We start from the raw sequence: 17,863 nt of genomic DNA on the forward strand, positions 1-17,863 counted from the left end.
CATGTCCCCAGGAGGTTCCAACACACACACACACGAAACAATACGTAACAGCAATACAAAAAACCCATACAATAGTAGTTTTGTTACAATACCAATGAATATTGTGAAATCTTTAGTGTCTCTGAATTGGTTATTTCGAATGGTGTCAAATTACAGTAGTCATAATTAAAAATGTCTTACACTTAATTAGCCTCAAGATATAATGCTTCTGATTTTTTTTTCTTCTCTTTTTGGTTCAAAAGTAAAAATGCCCTTTCTTCTGAGGACACAGTGGAGTTCTTGTTTGTGGCTCCTTGCGCGGAATTGACCCAAGGTGGTCGCAGCAACCGAAGGTTGCCGTATTTACAAGGTCTATCTACAGTTAACGGCGAAGAACTAAGAAGGGTGGACAAAGATGATCAAAATAAAAGCAGACATCAGTGCTAAATTATGATGCAACAGTTTTGGCTCATGCATATAAGAAAATACATAGTATATCACACGACAAAGGCCACACTCTTATGCAATTCAGTTCACATTACTACTTACAAATGAACCTTCCCTGCCTTAAAGTAGATCGTTCGAGAATCCATTTTTCACAATCTCCAGCACATCTCCCTCTGACCAACCAAACTTACCCCGACTTCCGTCCTGACCAATCACAACCGATTCCTGAATCCCATACAGTAGATTTCACTCTCCTCCCTCCCTCTAATAACAGGGTGCTGTGGGGGAGGGTTGGCTGTGTTAGACCAGTGCTCATTGATAGGCCATCATCTCTGATGGAGATGGATGTGCAATTCATTGTGGAACAAGAAAGAAACAACCCCCGCAAGATATAATTGTATCTAAAGGACAGGACAGGTGAAACTTGCTGGGTTTGCACTTAGAACAGGCCCCAAAAGTAAATTTGGAGAGCCAAGGAAAGAAACCCACCAAAAAACACAAAAACCCAAAACAACACACGCCATTTTGTCTCGGTTACAGGACAGGGGTGCTTGAGTCTGGTCTCAGTGCTGACGTGGAGCTAAGAGAAAGAAAAGGTGGCTGGTTAGTCAGGAATTTGTCATTGGCAGCAGTTTCCAGAGTCCTTGCGATGGCTTTGTACGATGGTATCAACAACCATGTGATGGAGTTGGCAATGAAACCTATGACAGGGGGAAGGTTATCAGCAAAACAGTTCAAACCTTAGACAAATGTTTTGATGTAGAAACACAAAATAACAACAGATGTCAGCTCAGTCCAGTCAGTGGCTGAATGCCACTTGCAGGGTCAGAGTTCCAAGTTCAGGAACTACCCGGCTATGATTTGGAGCTGACAGCAATGTAGGTAGCTGAGATGTAGTGGTTCTAAGTACCGAGTATGAGGCACGAGGGGCCACTTGCTCCATCTAGAGAGGTATGGTTTCACAGAAGATGGGCAGTGGAAAGGAGATGAACATTAAGATATATCAACAGAACCCGCAATAAAATCCATCTGTGCAAAGAAATCTGAGAAGTGTGTAGTTGTGCCACTTTGGTGTCAGCCTGTCCTCAGGGACATTTGGCAGGCTGGTTCTCGGGAGGGACGCATGATGAAGCACATCAATGGACAGAATGGGCTCCTTACTAACGCCAACCAAGAGCTTTACTATCCCCAAGGCAAGCAGTTCTGTTCCAAAGGGCAGTCAAGGAGATGATTTCCGAACAAACGCAGAGATGAGAGCATCTTAGAGCCCTCCGGAGAGGGAGTTAGAAGATGTCAGGGTGTCTGTTCTCAGCTGGGCACCCACCTACTGCTGACTATGTGGGCTGGGAGAGGGTTTTTGCCAGCCCTGGAAGCAAAATCAAATTGCTACAGCTTTGAGGTTGACTCAGAACCTTTCTTGCTTATTCTGAATAGGGCCTTTACAGAGATTTTATTATATGATTTTATTCTAAAGCAGTGGTTCCCCACCTTTAGTGGGCATCAGAATCGCCTGGAAGGCTTAATGAAACACAGATTGCTGGGCCCACCCCGAGTTTCTGATTCAGTAGGCCAGCGTTGGGGCCCGAGAATTTGCGTTTCTAATAGATTCCCAAGTGATGCTGATGCTGTTGGTCGAGGGAACACACTTTGAGAATCATTGTTCTAAAAGGATGGTCTCTTCTTTCTTTTAAAGGAGAAACGGGAATTCCAGAGAAGCTGCCAATTTGAGTATGTTGCAGGATTTTTACTTCATCGAATCTTGAGACAAGTGGAAGATTATTTTTTCATTTCCCCGGAATCCCTAAGAGAGGTCTTTAGTGCTCCCCAAAGAGGGGCCTCATAAAGGATCATCAACAGAGTCTTTCATTCTCCCTTCTTTGACAGTTCTTTCGCACATCAGCTTTTTGCTGAGTGCCAAATCCCAATGCAACTTAGCAGAGTCTGTTTCCTCTCACATGACCACAGAAGGCTGCATGCAGAACACCAGGTAGCCAGCTAAGGCAATAAACATTCAGAAATAAAAGGAGAGCGAACTTTTGCAAGCGCACTTTAAGCCTGTACATTTAAAGCTGAAGGCCTCCAAACAACCTGCTGGGGAACTCGTGGATGAGAGGTGCTGTTAGACACATGCTCCCTAAAGCTAAAACGAGAGGAACAAGACCACGGAAGAGCAGAGATAGCTTTAGTCCGTTTGGGGATCTTATGGCACCTGTGGTTTATAAACAGCTTTAGTAACGAGTATTTCAAAACATAGTTCACAGTTTTTAAGAAGATCTGTGCTGATTTTAAAAACTAGATTCTATATAATTTGAATGTTGCCTTTTTTTGAATATGATATCTATTTGGAAAAAATATTTACACTAACTTCTATGGCTGATTGGTTAGAGGATCTTGAAAGAAAACAACCCCAAGTTGGAAAGAAACCCCAAAGACTGGATTATCCTGGTGTATTTGGTTCAAGTCACTGCTCGCAGAGACTTAGAGACAACTGCAGACCGTGCAGGCCAAGGCCCCTTGTTGGCTTCTGGGCTCTGAGTCTGTACACTCAGGAACCAAATCCTTCAGGGTTAGTGAATAATTGCAAGTGGTTGTTTTTTCCCAATTGCTGTGGAAAAAAATGTACAGTGTATAATAAACTGTTTTGCTAAAATCTCAAACAATTCAGAAATCAAACTTCTAGCTATAAACAGTATTAATATTGTAATTGTAAACTGAACAGGTTCAATATCATGTGCAAAGGTTTAAAATGCCTGTTAACACTGCCATCGTCACAGCAGCAGGTTTTCAGCCTTTTTGTTTTTGAGGGATGAGCCATGTTACAGGAGATGTAGCTGATAAGTTAGCTTTGAACAGAAGTCTTTTTTTTTTTCCTTCTCAAAACACACACCTATGAACTACAAATCTTACAACAAAAAGTTGGCTGCACTATAGCCGGCAGAACACATCTTTAGGGGTGGGGTCTGTCGGGAGCAGCTGCGTGTGGTGGTTCCTCTCTTCGGTGAGCTTGCTGCCAGGCTGCTGTCTTCTCCTCTGTGTGGGTGGGTGCAGGGCTCTCCTTCATCACCAGCTTTCATGTTACTTTCATCATCTGTCTGACTATAGCTTGCCTGGGAATAAGGAACGTGTGATTTTTTTTTTTAAAGATGAAAACTGTTTTCTAAATTAGGGTTATGAAGCTTTGGAACCCCCCTTTCCCCCAACACACACACACACACACACTTGCTCTACTCCCTTCCTATGATGATCAGGAATGAATGTCGTGGGACATTGTGCGCTATTGCACCTTCTGAAAGAGAAGACAACAATCCTCCATGTTGAGTCTCTTGCTTAATGGGCACCTGAGGCATCTGGAGGGTCAAAGCAATGCCAACAGAAATATCTGTGTTATCCTTTGAAGAAGGAGAGGAGAGCACTGACTCATCTTTAGAATGCCATGCTAAATTTTTTAAAAATCCACTTTGATTGTCCAATTCCTTAATTTCTGAAGTTAGGATGTGGCTGGCCAAGGAGAGTGGTGTACCATGTGGCCAGAGGGATGGAAAAGGGACAAATCCAAGATTTGAGTGGGCCAAAATGGAGTTTTGGTGGACTCTAAGTTGACTGTTAACATTTATAGATACTATTTCTTCAAAAGTGGCTAGTTGAAAAGGTTTTACTCTGCTCTCTCTTGTTAGCATGCTGATAAGTACATATTTATCTTCAAATAGGCCTAAAGCTCTTTTGGAGCAGAGGATGGGTCTTCTATGTCTCTGGTATCCCACCTTCTGCCCTTTACCTATGTAGGGCTCTGCCCTTGTGTGTGCATAATTGACTTTGACCTGATAAAGTTGGCTTCAGGACCCTTGGATGGGAGAAGCATATACTTTGAGATAATTTCTGGTCTTGCAGCATAGTCAGAAAGTCCAAACAAATAGATTTCAATAGTATAAACTGTTCTAAAGTTTCAGCTGTATTTCTTGGCTGCATCAAGAAAAACCATAGTGGGATAGAACTAACTGCAAAGATGAAACGCCACTAGCTTCTGCTGTGTTCCATCAAGTTTTAAAGGAATTTTGCCTGATTTCCTGATTTAGTGACAGGCTGGTTCTGGTTTAGAGTCCTGTAGGATGCCAGCGAGGTAGGTACACAATGCAGTAAATGGCAGAGGCCACAACTGTTTCAACTTTTCATTGCCAAATCTGCAAGAAAATATTTAAAAATGGCCTAAGAACGTTCAGAGTGCTGAAATCTTTGGCTTTTAGGTACAAGCGCCAAACGCCATTTTTTATCTGGGTTTATGTCAAGGACATTTTATTAGGCTTTTTAAAAAATATATTTCTCTAAGAACTAGCTACTAATGTTTAAATAATGTGCAGAACAAAAAAAATGATCAAATTGTTGGAGCTAAGAGAAAGAAAATGCTATTAAAGGAAAAGGCTTGCTCCTTTGGGACCAGGTTTGTTATAACTGGAGTGAATATTTTCAGAAACAGCTCCTGGGACTTTTTTCATTGTAATCATAATGAACCAGGAGAGCATGTGGTGAGGCATCTCAAATCCAAGGGAAGAAAAATAGAACTCAGTCAATAAGACCCATCCTTTCACACTAAAAAGGCCTCATTGCCCATAAGGTATATTTCATAATAGCAATTATGCCAGGATATTTACTTGCTTGGTCTTAACCTCAGGACTGAGACAAGAGGCCAGCGGTGTTTGAGCTAGAATGTACTCTTTGCTAATTGTTATGTCGTTTAGGAGATATACATCCTTTTTTCAATTAGCAGCCAGAGTTGAGCTTACCATCAACTGCACTATAGACTTATGGGATTCCACGGTTGGGAAAGACTGTATAACTAAAGGAGATACAAGTTCTTGGGCCTGTGTAGCCAGATGACTGTGAAAGGTGTATTAACTTTGAAGTCTACTGGGGGACATCTAAGTGGCCATTAGCTGGAGCCAGAGAAACCATCTAGACTTACGGTGTATCAAATCATTGAACACATCTAAGTCCTAGCCTTGTTGATAAAAACAGAGGGAGCAAGCCAGTCCTGAGTCCCGGAGGTTCCCATACACTTACATGATAACTATAGCAGCTCCCCAGGATTGAATAGCTTGTAAAGTACCGAGCATAGTGCCAGGCATGGAAGTGTGTGCTCCTAACAAAATTATAACGTGTCTGCCACTCTGTTAAGCTCTTTACAAATTATACCCCAGGGAGGACAACTCCTCTATGAAGCAGGTGTTATGATATATGTTGTACACAGAGGACGGAGGCCCATAGAGGTTTAATAATTTGTCCAAGGTTATGCTGCCAGCATTTGGTGAAACTCTTATTTGAAATCAGGTCTGTTAGAGTCCAGGGTCTGACCTTCAAACCGGTACACTCAAGTGATCCCGCCAGTCAAGTGCCATTCTCCCTTCATGAAAAAATTACTGAGGTTTTCCCACGTATTTAGGGAGATCCTTGGTGGCGGTGGGGGTGGATCTCATGCCACGTAAATGATATTTTAAATGAAGTTATATCTTGCTGAATTCCACAATTGATTTGAAGCAGCTATTCCAAAAGTATAAGGCTGCAGAAGTTTTCCTCTGTTTTGCTTCTTTTGTTTTCTTTAATAATACGCGGTTTTGCTTTCACTTGTGAAGGTACACACATGGGATCTTTTGGGCCCTGAGTACAGCATTACTAAGGAGCAGACCCATCTCTGGAAATGCTGAGCAAGCCTGGACTTTTCCTTCTCAAGTGACAGAGAGGCTGCAAACTTGGAGCTGTTATGGATTGGTAATGTGGTTTCACAGCCACAGAAGATTTCTGGGGCATCTCTGGTGTTACAGAAGTTTCAGTGCCAATTTTCCTAATTAACAGAGTAAAAAGTCAACCCCCAAGGTTGTCTGCCAAATCTCCACTGGATTATAATGAAATGCTCCAAGACCGAGATGATTCTTTGATATCAGCGGAAGGAGGATATTTTATCACAGAGAAACACCTAAGAGAGAGTGATGGTGAATTTAGGTTACAAGTTATCAGAATTCAGTGTACAGTGGCCACGTTTCCTCCTAAATTAGAGGGTACTTACTTGAGAGGAGAGTGATAAAAGGATTTTGTATTCAACCTTGCAAGCTGACCTGCGGGTGACAAAGGACACAAACAAGAAAGGTGACATGTCAAGTCTGTGATGCAGTCAAGCTGGTGAATTATTTGGTTGGAAGCCATGCACAAAGACAGAGAGAGGGAGAGAAAGAGTGTGTCCAATGAATGAAAGTAGCCTTCTGATCCATCGAACAACCCTACGCTCACAGAGCAGTCAAGGAAAACCACTTCCCCCTTCTCCAGGGCATATGTCTTGAGTGGACACCCAGGCCGGTTACATCCTCCCGGCCCTTTTCTTTGCCTTTCCCTTGAAGTCACTGGGCACAGAAAGGAAAGGAGAGAGAGAGAAGGAGCTTAAGATTTACCAGAGATGGCAAAAGCTCCAATTGGATCTTAAGCTATTAACAGAATTTCCCTTCATTTTACTCATATAAGGTTAAATTCCTAATCCACTAAAATAAATAAAAATCTAATGTTTTATATGGAATGGCTGCCCTTTTTTTTTTAAACTAGATTTCAGTTACTTTTGTCACCAAAATCTGGACACTGATATGAGCTCAAATTCTGAGGCCTGACAGGCGCCACTCCCAGCGTGACCCAGAACATTGATTACTTAACCACATCTCTCTCTCCCTCTGTGCAGCAGAGCCAACTGAGATACGTGTAGGAACGCCAGCCCTCAGAGTTCCCGGAGAGACCCTGGCGGCTTATCCAGGAGAATTTCCTTCCACGGACGGGCCATGGAAGTCACAAAAGAAAGAGCCCTCTCCATGGGTCTGTGCTTCAGGCGACGTTGACTGTTTCCATAGCGTTGAAGGCTTTATATATATAGTCACTGTTTTTTTTTGTTTTTAATATGACTAGGCTGACATTTTAGTTGCTTCTGAAATGCGGATGTTAAACCAAAAATGGCTAATGGAACATTTGTCTTCAAAGAGGCAAAACTTTTGTTTCATATTGTAGGGGGGCGGGTTGGTGGGCTTCCATTTCCCTCTTGCTACATTCTTCTTGGGAAAATATTTCAAAACTTAATCTATAAACACATGAAAAGTAGAAGATAATTTGTTCTCTCTGCTCCTCTTTCCTTCACTAACAGGGTAAGAGAGGGCCACTGCTGACCTAAGGATGTGGAAAAAGCTTGCCTGGCCACTGGACAGACAGCCTGATGTGATCGAATAACCCTCTGGGACTTAGGGGGCAGCAGGTCTCAACCAGGCAAACATCCCTGAACTCCCAAACTGCCAGAAAGCCCCTGTGGATTACAGGTAAGGGAAACACAAGACAGACAAACAAGGCTTAGAGCAATCTCCATGGGGAAAATGCATCCCCTTTAGGACGAGTTACCAGTCACACGGATTTCCAATTGCATGTGTTATGTTCAGTGAATTCTCAGATGGATTCATATGCTCCAGTATATAGGACAGTCTGTCCATCCACACCCTGCTGAACACAGCCCCACAGTTCCCCCAACATTTTTTCGTGAAGTTTGTCACTCCCTTGCTTATTTATATTTGACATGAGGCAGGCAGTGAGGGAGGCTGAGGACAAATGATTCAAGGGAGGAGATATATTTATGCTTATTCAATTTCCTTGTGCTTAGTTCTCTGTATATATATCTTTTTAATCTATGAGAAAAGGCATCTTCCCTAATGATCTTGGAGGAGGATGGACTGTTAGTCACCATGTTTCTGCTAATGTGACATGGCCTCTTCTCACTTTCCAGGTCAGAATTTATAAGAATATGTGGTGAGTGACAGCTCTAAGAAGTACTTAAAATGTTTACTGTCTAGAATACATGGACTAGGGAATGCAATCAGAATATTCCAGAAAGGGAGAGTGGAAGGAAGGAGAAGCCATCGGTTTTTTGAGTAATGGAAAAGACCCAGCCACTGAGGGGCTGAGGCACAAGTGATGGATGTTGTGGGCCTGGCTCCATCTACCTGATAGGCTTCATCCTGCAGCTTCTGCTTCAGGTATTCCTCCATCTTGAGCTCATTCTCCAGCTGCCGGACTGAGTCATTTTCATAGTTCTCATCCTCTGGCTGCACATAGGGATCCCCATCTTCTGTAACCCTGGGAATAAACCATAGATGGCGTTTTGGAGTAAATCTTGAAAGTATGAGTGGAATTTATCTGTTAGTTGTAGTTTTCTTGGCACATTTACTTAGTCCTCCAATTCAGTTCTTCGTTTCAATTCACTTCAATTCAGTGTCTTCTTTTACCTAAAAGAACACTTTAAAAAAAATTTTTCAAGTGTGGAGAAATACATGATCAAGGTATTCCCATAGGCATGTTTTCTATGGCAGTCTGGTCATCATTGGTTATCTATGTTTTTCTAGGTTTTACAGCAATGAGTTGCACTTTAAATGTTCATCAGTCTTAAAGAAGGCAGGCTTGCCTTTTGAGAGGATATATCAGTTTTCCTGATCTGGGGGCTTTTTTTTTAATGGAATCTAAGAAGACTTTCTACAAGGAAAGTGAGCCCTCTAGTGAAATAATGATTAAGGACATTTGTTCATAATTTAATCCTCTTTGCATGTTTGTAGGCACGTGCACCCATGTGCTTTATTTTTATAGCAAAATCAAGTCTCAGAATATCAGCTAATTGATGTCAGGAAGGCTAACACTCTAACCCACAGCTCTTAAAAGTTTACACTAGCTCTAAATCTAAGAAATCTATTTAAATTGTCCAATTCTACTATGAAATAAATAGTTAAAAATGACCTCAGTCACCAACGTGTCACTCCGTCTCCAACTATTCATCTCAGTATATATAAAGCTCTTCCAGGGACTAAACATAAATTCACTACCTAAATCGTATGACTAAAATATTCTCAGGGTAAAAGACAGTACATGTTTAGACAGTATGGATATTAAAATATCCCCTAAAATGAAAAGAGTGGTCAAGTAGAAGTTCCTGGGTTGAAACTTAGATGCCATTGTTCATGTTTATTTATATCTGGACGACATGTTCTTGTTATTTTTAGAGGTTTGGGGCCAGTCTAAATAGGTCTGCGAGGCCTCTATGAACTTCCCCTCCCCAGCTCCTGCAGCCGTGTTGGTGGCTGGTACTGCCACCAGCATTCCAGGCACAGCAGAGTGGGGTGGCTTTAGCTAGTCTTGGGTCTTAGGCTTGAAACAAGGAAATTTTAGGTAACCGCCACGTAAATGCTTAAATACAAAAAGTCAAATAGATATGCATTTACCAGACTAGACTGATGACAATTAGTTCACATTTTGAATAATAAACAAATAAAATAATTCTAAATTATACAGGAAAGGACAAGAAAGCAAACTAAAATGGAAAGCAGCAGCCTACAGCCATTTTAAATAACCCTCTGTTTTGTTTTGATCTTACACTCTGCCTTTTCACAGCTGGCTTTCAAACCACGTCTATTTATAATTCCCCATTATTACTGGTCTTTTACTCACTGCTTGGATTGGGAGCCAAAACACCAGAAAGGCGTCTGGTTAGTTTCTTCTCTGGGTCTTTAAAACAGCCAGTTTATTTTTGTAGACTAGTCTGCAGTACTTTACGCATTAAGCACCATCGCCCTCCTGTACTTTTTCTAATGTTCGGCAATTCCCTTTCCCAGCCTTTCGATGAGCCTGTGCACACAGTTCTCACATCCCCTGAGCCTTGCTCTCCCGACGGCCCACTTGCTTCATTCCCTTCGTTTCCTCCTTTCCCTCTCAAGCTGGGCTCGGCAGGTCTCTCCCAGCTTTGCCTTAGTTTCTCAGCTTTGGTTTCCTCTGCCTGACTCCTTTGAGCTGACCCAGGGTCCCAGAAAGTCTAGTGGGGACGTCCCTGATTCTGCTGGCTCCTGTCAAGCCACAGAAACCTAACTGGGGGAAAACCTTTGCCAAATGTCTTTTGAGGATCAAATTTATACATATTCAACAAGTTGACCAAATTGGATTTCTTTATAATGAGGTTTTCTACATTTACTTATTTCAATTCCAAACGCTTATATGATGTTTATGCCCATTCTGAACAGAAGCCTTTCCAGCATCACCAGCTCCGCTAAGAACAAATACAGCAAATTCAGAAGATAGGATGACTTATTTCTTGTACTAGCCTGTGAGTCCTGGAAGGCTGGGAGCAATTTTTGATACTATTTTGTACACAATTAGCACAGTGCCTTGGGCGAGCCAGGCTCTCAATAAGTACTGGCTGGTTTTGGTTATGGATACTCTCTGGAAATTTTGAGAGGGGGAGTCACAATGCCAGATTTGAATGTAGGTCTCTTCTACCTCTTCTGGCAGAAAAGGAAACTGCATCAACCCTTTCCAAAATAGAGAACTAAGCAACCATGTTTTTGTCTTCCCATTCTCCCTGCAGAGTGTTCTCTTACTGAGAAAATACCCCCAAGCAGAAGATACTCACATGTCACTACGCATGGTGCTCGGGGTGGCTCCACTGTGAAGATACCCAGGTTTTCGGGCATGGATTTGTGCTAGAAAAGCCTTTTCAGAGGTTGGTGATGGAACCAGATCCTCAAACTGAGTCCGTGCAAATTCAGAATCCACATTACTCTCGCTTTCACTCCCTGCCTCTATTAGGTACAATTGAAGAAATAAAGAATGACTTAGCTTTTTTTTTTTTTTTTCCTATTTGTATTGTGTTCTTTTTGGTTGGTTGTTTTTTCATTTGCTCCTCTTTTTGCTTGAGGAAGATTGTCGCTGAGCTAACATCTGTGCCAATTTTCCTCTATTTTGTATGTGGGACGCCACTGCAGCATGGCTTCATGAGTGGTGTGTAGGTCCACACCCAGGATCCAAACCTGTGAACCTGTGAACCCTCGAACCCCAGGCCACAGAAATGGAGCGTGCAAACTTAACCACTATGCCACTGGGCCATGACTTAGCCTTTTCATGATCAGCAAATAAAGGTCCAGGCTTAATATAGACCAATCTGTCCTGTATAAAACATTAACCAGTTATTGCACACAAGGCAAGAAGTGTTTATTTTTCTCAAAAGGAGAATTGATACCTACATGAATTACTATAAATTCATTAGTTTTATCATTAGTTCTCATTAGTTTTATTCGTTAGTTTTATGAATTACTATGTATCATTTGGTATACAGTTTTGTCTTTTTATCTCAATAATGTTACAAGGAATTTTTGTGTCTTAGTAACTGACTTAATTTCTTAAATCTTCTGTTTTTCCCCTCTGTAAAAGTCTTCATTAAAATGTTGTTACTTTTGCTTAATATTACTTTACTTTAGGAAATACAAACCTAAAATATTACATTCACTTAATATTTCAAAGTATTATAAGAATATAAACTAATAGTACTTGAGACTTGCACAGTAAGAATAATGGTTTTTTGTTGTCATTTGCTAGGGCAGTAGGTACTTGCCATTAATCACGATGTGTGAAATCCTGTCATTTTTATCCTATTTGGTAATCTCAATCTAAAATAGCAGCAACAATTTTCATTATTTTAATTCTTATGATAGAGGCTTTAAGAAATTTAAATCCGGATTTTTTTTTTTAATATTGAGGTTTTATTTCTTATAGTTGTTGGAATCTCAATGGTATGACACTGTCCTGCTGACAAATATCTTGGTAGATGGGCTAGAAGGAACAGGTGAGATGTATTAGTAACTGGTAAGATATTTATTTGCCTATTCATTGATTTAAGGTTTTAAAACTCTACGTAGTATTCTTAGGATAAAGATTCTCTCACAATTTCATGCTATTTATTTTCTGGGAAGATCTTTCCTTAGAGATATTGTGAAGGTAAACTTCAGTTTAGCTTCATTCAAATAGCCCTGCATTCCAAATTAAGAGAGTCTAAATTAGTAAATAAAACACCTCACCTTACATGACAACTTCAGCATCATGTCACTTTGGATCATGGTACATGCTAACAGTGGCTATCTTTTGGATCTAGAATATAAGTCAGTTTTAATATTTTTCTTTATTCTTTTCTGCATTTTTCAAAGTTTCTGTATTGAGCATCTATTAATAGTCTTCTCATCAGCAAAATATAAATATTACTAAAAAATATGAATATACCAACAAAATATCGACAGATCTTTAAAAAATCTTTTAGTATCAGGTGATGAGCAGATCTCTAACAGAGACCTCCTAGCACTGACGGTCCCTCTGCAATGAGCAGACAAATGAGGGGACCAGGAACTCACCGGAATTCAGCTCTTTCACGAGAGAGGACATGGTGTTAGTGATGGAATCTGCTGCCACTAGTAAATCATTCCTTAAATTTCTTCTTGAACCTTAAGTGAAGAAGAAATGATAATTAAAAAAATCGAAGCTTTTCCTTTTTTCCAAATTTCCATACCGTTTGTTTATCACTTCCATTGGTATCCTAAAGCAAGACTTCTAAGGCTTCTCCTTTTCAGAAGTGCTTTGGTTCATTTCCTGAAAAAATACATTGTGCTTGGGGCAGCGGCTTCTGATGTAAGAAGACATGGCAGCAGATGGGTGTGCATATAATTTATTGTCCAAATTGGGACAATTTTGCAAGTGAAAGGAGGCGGAATTAATAAGACTGGCTGACCCCGCACAAGCTGGGATGGTTCCAGGTAAACCAGTATGTGTGGTCACTCTTCTTAAAAATAAGCCACCCAGATAAAAAGTCTGGTTTTGCCAGGAAAGCTGTGCTTTCCTAGCTGAAGCTATCATGTCAGCCATTACCTGACAGCTGAGCGCACTGATCTCCATCACACGGCTTCTGTCTCTCATCAGGGCTCCCAGAGCGCCCCCTGCCATTATAGGGACCTCTTGGGAATAGGAACCCTGTGCACTGAATGCCTCCAGAGTGTGGAAATGGGGCAAGGATTCTTGTTCCTGCTCCCAAGATGTGGGCAGATGTGTGTCTGGTACCCTGAATTTGAACTTAGACCATGTTTGTCTATGGTAGAGAAAGATTATTATAATGTTTTGGGCATATTAAGGGTTAAATGGGTATTTGTGGGCTGGTCTGGGAGTAGGGCAAGGTAGAAATGGAACAGAGCACTAATTACCATATCTTTGGAAAAAAAGGGTTCAAGATTCCAAATACTTGACTTATAGACCAACTTATGTAGCAAGAGCCTTTTACGAGCTAGGGGCTGCCTCTAGGCCACATTTCATCCTGTTATTTCTCAGAAAGTAATACTAAATAAGTCAAATAATAAATACAAGTAAATTAAAAAAATCAAAGTAGTTAGATAAAAGCATTAATTATAATAGAAAGCTCAAGTTGATTTAAAATACTGTGAATTTCTTTAAAATGTGATTTAGGGAAAGGACATTTTTCCTCCTAAAAATTAAAAAAGGAAAGTTATTTGTATAACTTGAATTATATTCAGCACTTAGAAGAAAAAGCCCTGTTATGGATCTTCCTGTTTCTTCAGAACAGCCTGACATTCTCTCTCTTTTTAAACTGTGTTAACATTTTATCCCCCTACATGATGGGTGAGAGTGTCTATTTCCTTACACTATCGCCATCCCTGGATATTACTGATGTGACAAACTTTTTTTTTTTGATTCTTCTAGGCAAAAGGTGACATTTATTAAAATTTGCATTTCTACGAGTAGTTGTGAGGTTAAACATCTTTTCATAGCTTTATTGGCAATTTCTATTTTTCCTTCTGTGTGTTCATATCCTTCATCTATTTCTGTTTGGAGGATGTCTTTTTCTTGCTGATCCTCTGGGCTTTATGTATAACTGAAATTATGACACTTGATTGCCATATATGCTGAAAATGGTTTCCTCAAGTCTATTTTTTGCCTTTTGACTTTGTTTGTGTTTCCTTTCGGCTTAAAACTACCAGTCAGATATGTCTCTCTTTTCCTTAGACATGTGAGGACCTGGAAGTATGTTCAGGATAAATTGCTAATTTAAAGAAAATGCAAATTGCAGACCAAAACACACTGCATGATCTTATTTGTGCGAAAAAAGAAGCGTATGTGTCTATAAACACACACTTAAACATACATATTTATATAGAAGCAAAAAGTTGGGAAGGGTCAATCTGTTAATAGTGTTTACTTCTAGGAACAAGATCGTCAGAGTAAGGGTCCACAGGAGGATTTTTTTCCCTAACTTTCTATAAATTTAAAAAGTCATGGCAAGAAAAAGTTTTAAAAAGTGTTAACATATTTCCAAATGAATAAAATCACTTGCCTTGGGACAAGCCCTGGCAGTGTGTCAATGGAAGAGGCAGCTGTTTGTCATCTCACATCACTCTTTGCACTCCTCTATTAACTACAGAGGCCTAACCTCATAGCCCCATATTACAGAGGCAATGATTCAACTCTGTAGGGCAACTGTAAAATGACTAAATATCCTTCTTGATCACCTCGGGGCTAAAGAGGTGGGATGGTTTAATCTCAGTGTTGAATTTGCTTTAATGTAAAGAGAAGAAAGCAGGAAATAAGATCTTTCAGAATTTTAAAATGGATTGCATTTATAAAGTTTCCTGGGATATTAGGGAAAGAATTTCTCGTCCTAATGAGCAAAGAGAAAAAATGAGGTAGGGTGCTAGAAGCCAAAGGAAAGATGGTGAGTGAGGAACAGATTAGCCTTGGGAGTTTCTAAAACAGCTTGCAGGCCAGGCTGGGACCCTAGAATGTCCATGGTGTGGCTCTGACAACTCTAAACTGCTCATAGACCGTGGGGACTTATTTGTCATGTAAAAGCAGAACACAACAGAAAGCAAAGGCACTTACTTTGTGCAAACGCCTCCTGTACGTCTCCCCCTACCCCAGTGAGGGAGTCCTGTGGCGTGTGCGTCGGGGTGGAACAGGCCGACGCAGACCGCACGGGCATGGGGATGGGCCTGCTGATGGTGTGGCTGGGGGAGGAGCGAGGAGAACCTGCCCCCTGGGTCTGGAGAGACAATGCAAGTCATTAATTTGTTTTCCCAAGAAAACACCAAATGCCATCCCCAAGGCCTCAGTCAAAGGTTAAAAACAGTAACAATGAAATTCCGAAGCAGGAGGAAATCCTAGGTCATTGAGATGGAGATTCTAAACCTGAGCTGCAGCTGCAGATAATTTAAAATCCTATTGTATATCATCTGAAGTTTTGTTTACATATTGAAAGCTAAAAACATTAGTACAGCATTGTTCTATAATATTGGAGATGTGTGCCCACGTAATGCAGCTACTATGAAGCAGGGACAACAACAAGGGGCGTCTGTTTTCTCCTTGAAGGAAGTTCTATGGACATTAAGAATAAAAGGACATTAAGGAGAAAGTTTTAAATATAAGCTAGGAGGCTCTTTAGGATGGATCTGGTTTATGTGCTTCCTAAATTTTCAACCTATCTGTCCTGGCATCGTCTCTAGAGGATAATTCACAGTTCAAATCATGTCATGCAATAATATGCACATTAAGTCTCAAATTAAGACTCAGATGAAGCGTGAATTGTTTCGTCCCTATTTTACGGTAAAAGTTGACTTCACCAAATTGCTCTGTGATTCGGGGTTTCAAATGGGGAAGGGAAAAAAGAAATCTTGGTTTCTAATTTCTGGCTTGTTTCCTGGAGGAAATATCCTTCTCTTCACCTATGAAAAAGCAGTAGTCTAGCAGGACAGTAAGAATAGTGGCATTTAAAAAGGAGTAAAGAAAAAAGCAGAAAACAACGGAAAACCCCGTATCTCTGCACCACGGTCCTCAGCATGAAAGTGTTCTGAGACTGTCACACCTGGATTTTCACGGTTTTGTCTCTGCAATGAGATCTCTTGGAAATGTTTCTTCTGTTATAATAATTAGTTTACAAAGGAAGTCAGTCACACACAAGTAAGAAAATGCAGCGAGACCCTCAAGTGCATACACAACAGATTAGGCGTTCACACAAATTCCATTCCATGTTGGGTCTGGCCAGGGAGAGTGAGGACTATTCCACAGCAAGGCCCAGAGATTTGCCATCACCCCATTCAAACCCCGAGACATGCACCACAAGAGTCGGGCTCTGGGATATTCAATTTAGATCTTTTCTGTGGGTTCAGCTGCTTGCCGTTAAAACACACAACATCAATCCTGTAAAATGTCATGCTGTTAGCTTTCCAGGGCTTGGCATCACACATAAAAGTCAAATCTACAAATTGAGAAAAGTCCAGAATTAAAAATGAAGCGAAACAGAACAGAGCACAGAAAATAACTCCCGTGATGCCCAAAGGGCTGAGGACTCCACTCGTTCACTCTCCACGGTACCTTGTATTGGTCTGTCCGGGCCCAGAGAAGAGACCTTTGCCTGCTTGCGATGGTTTGCAGCCTGCTCGCCCCAGCCCGCTCAAGGAGGGGTCGGGTTCTCCCCAGCAGACTTTGGCATCTCAGTTTCATTACCAGGAAACCTCTGCTTTTGAGCTACCATGGCATCCCCCTGCTTCCCATGCCAAAATAAATGACTTCACGTTGGAGTCATGCTTTGCCATGTAGGAAGGGTTTTCACGCACATCCTCACTGATTTCTCTCCACGCCCCATTGAAGCAGGTATCATTACTCGATCTCAGTGCTCAGAGAGGTGAAAAGAATTGCTCAGGAGATGGAGATGGAGGGACTGGGCTGGTGTCTGAGCCCAGGTGCTTTGACTGCTCTGGGCTGTGGGGACATGGATGGGCTATGGTTGGCGGAAGGTCCCTCAAAGGAGACAGATGTTGGTCAGGTGCTCTGAGGGCTGCCTTCCCCTTGCAAGCCCTCCTGTGCATCCTTTTCAAGGCAGAGCCCACAGTAGGGCTCCTTGTCCTTTCTTATCTGTCCCCTTTACCAAGGAACCACTTGCGGCAGGGAGGAGGGACTGGAGATGGGAAACGGGACAGAGGAGTTGAAGGAAGAAGGCTCTTGGCCACACAGCATGAGTTACCCTCTTAACCCTGGGAAGCCAGATCTTCCTCCGTGGTGGGAGGTTCACAATAATAATGCAACTCCACTTTTGTATGTAATTTACAGTGTAGAAATCACTTTTACATACATTTTTATTTCATCCTCCTAATAATCAGTGCTAGGAATGATAGTAGATTACATGTGAAGAGCAATTTGCAGTCTATAAGGCACTTTCATCCCAACTACTTCACTTAGTCCTCCTAACAAACATATGAGGTATTATTATTATTATTCCCATTTTTTGGGTTAGCAAACTAGGCTCAGATGGGATAACTGGGTTACCCAAGGTCTCTGAGCTCGTGAATGGCACAGATAGAACGGATCCCCAGCTTTTAGTCTACAAGCCCAGGGCTTTCCCACGGCACCACAGCTGCGTCTCAGGATGCTGGGCACTGGGACCAACCATCACACGCTTCCATCTGTGCTCCACTAAGCATAGAAAGATCTAGCAACCTGAAAGCTGAGAAGACGCCGGGCATGGATCCAGAAGTGAGCAGTGTTGGAGCAGCAGCCTGGGCTTCCTGCT

General features: G+C 41.5%; 1 protein-coding gene across 1 annotated transcript in view; it reads right to left on the bottom strand.

The window, feature by feature from the left end:
• Window positions 1–863: 863 nt before the first annotated feature.
• DTNA (dystrobrevin alpha) overlaps window positions 864–17,863 on the bottom strand; it is a 164,052-nt gene continuing 147,052 nt past the window's right edge. The window contains exons 17-21 of the mRNA XM_046671167.1: window positions 15,181–15,340; window positions 12,651–12,740; window positions 10,883–11,051; window positions 8,436–8,568; window positions 864–3,533 (exon numbers count right to left, since the gene is read on the bottom strand). Coding sequence (XP_046527123.1) covers window positions 3,330–3,533; window positions 8,436–8,568; window positions 10,883–11,051; window positions 12,651–12,740; window positions 15,181–15,340 — 756 coding nt within the window. The 3' untranslated portion in view covers window positions 864–3,329. The remainder of the gene's footprint in view (window positions 3,534–8,435; window positions 8,569–10,882; window positions 11,052–12,650; window positions 12,741–15,180; window positions 15,341–17,863) is intronic.

This window comes from Equus quagga, chromosome 9, assembly GCF_021613505.1.
Source record: "Equus quagga isolate Etosha38 chromosome 9, UCLA_HA_Equagga_1.0, whole genome shotgun sequence".
In the NCBI taxonomy this organism is placed as follows: Eukaryota; Metazoa; Chordata; class Mammalia; order Perissodactyla; family Equidae; genus Equus; species Equus quagga.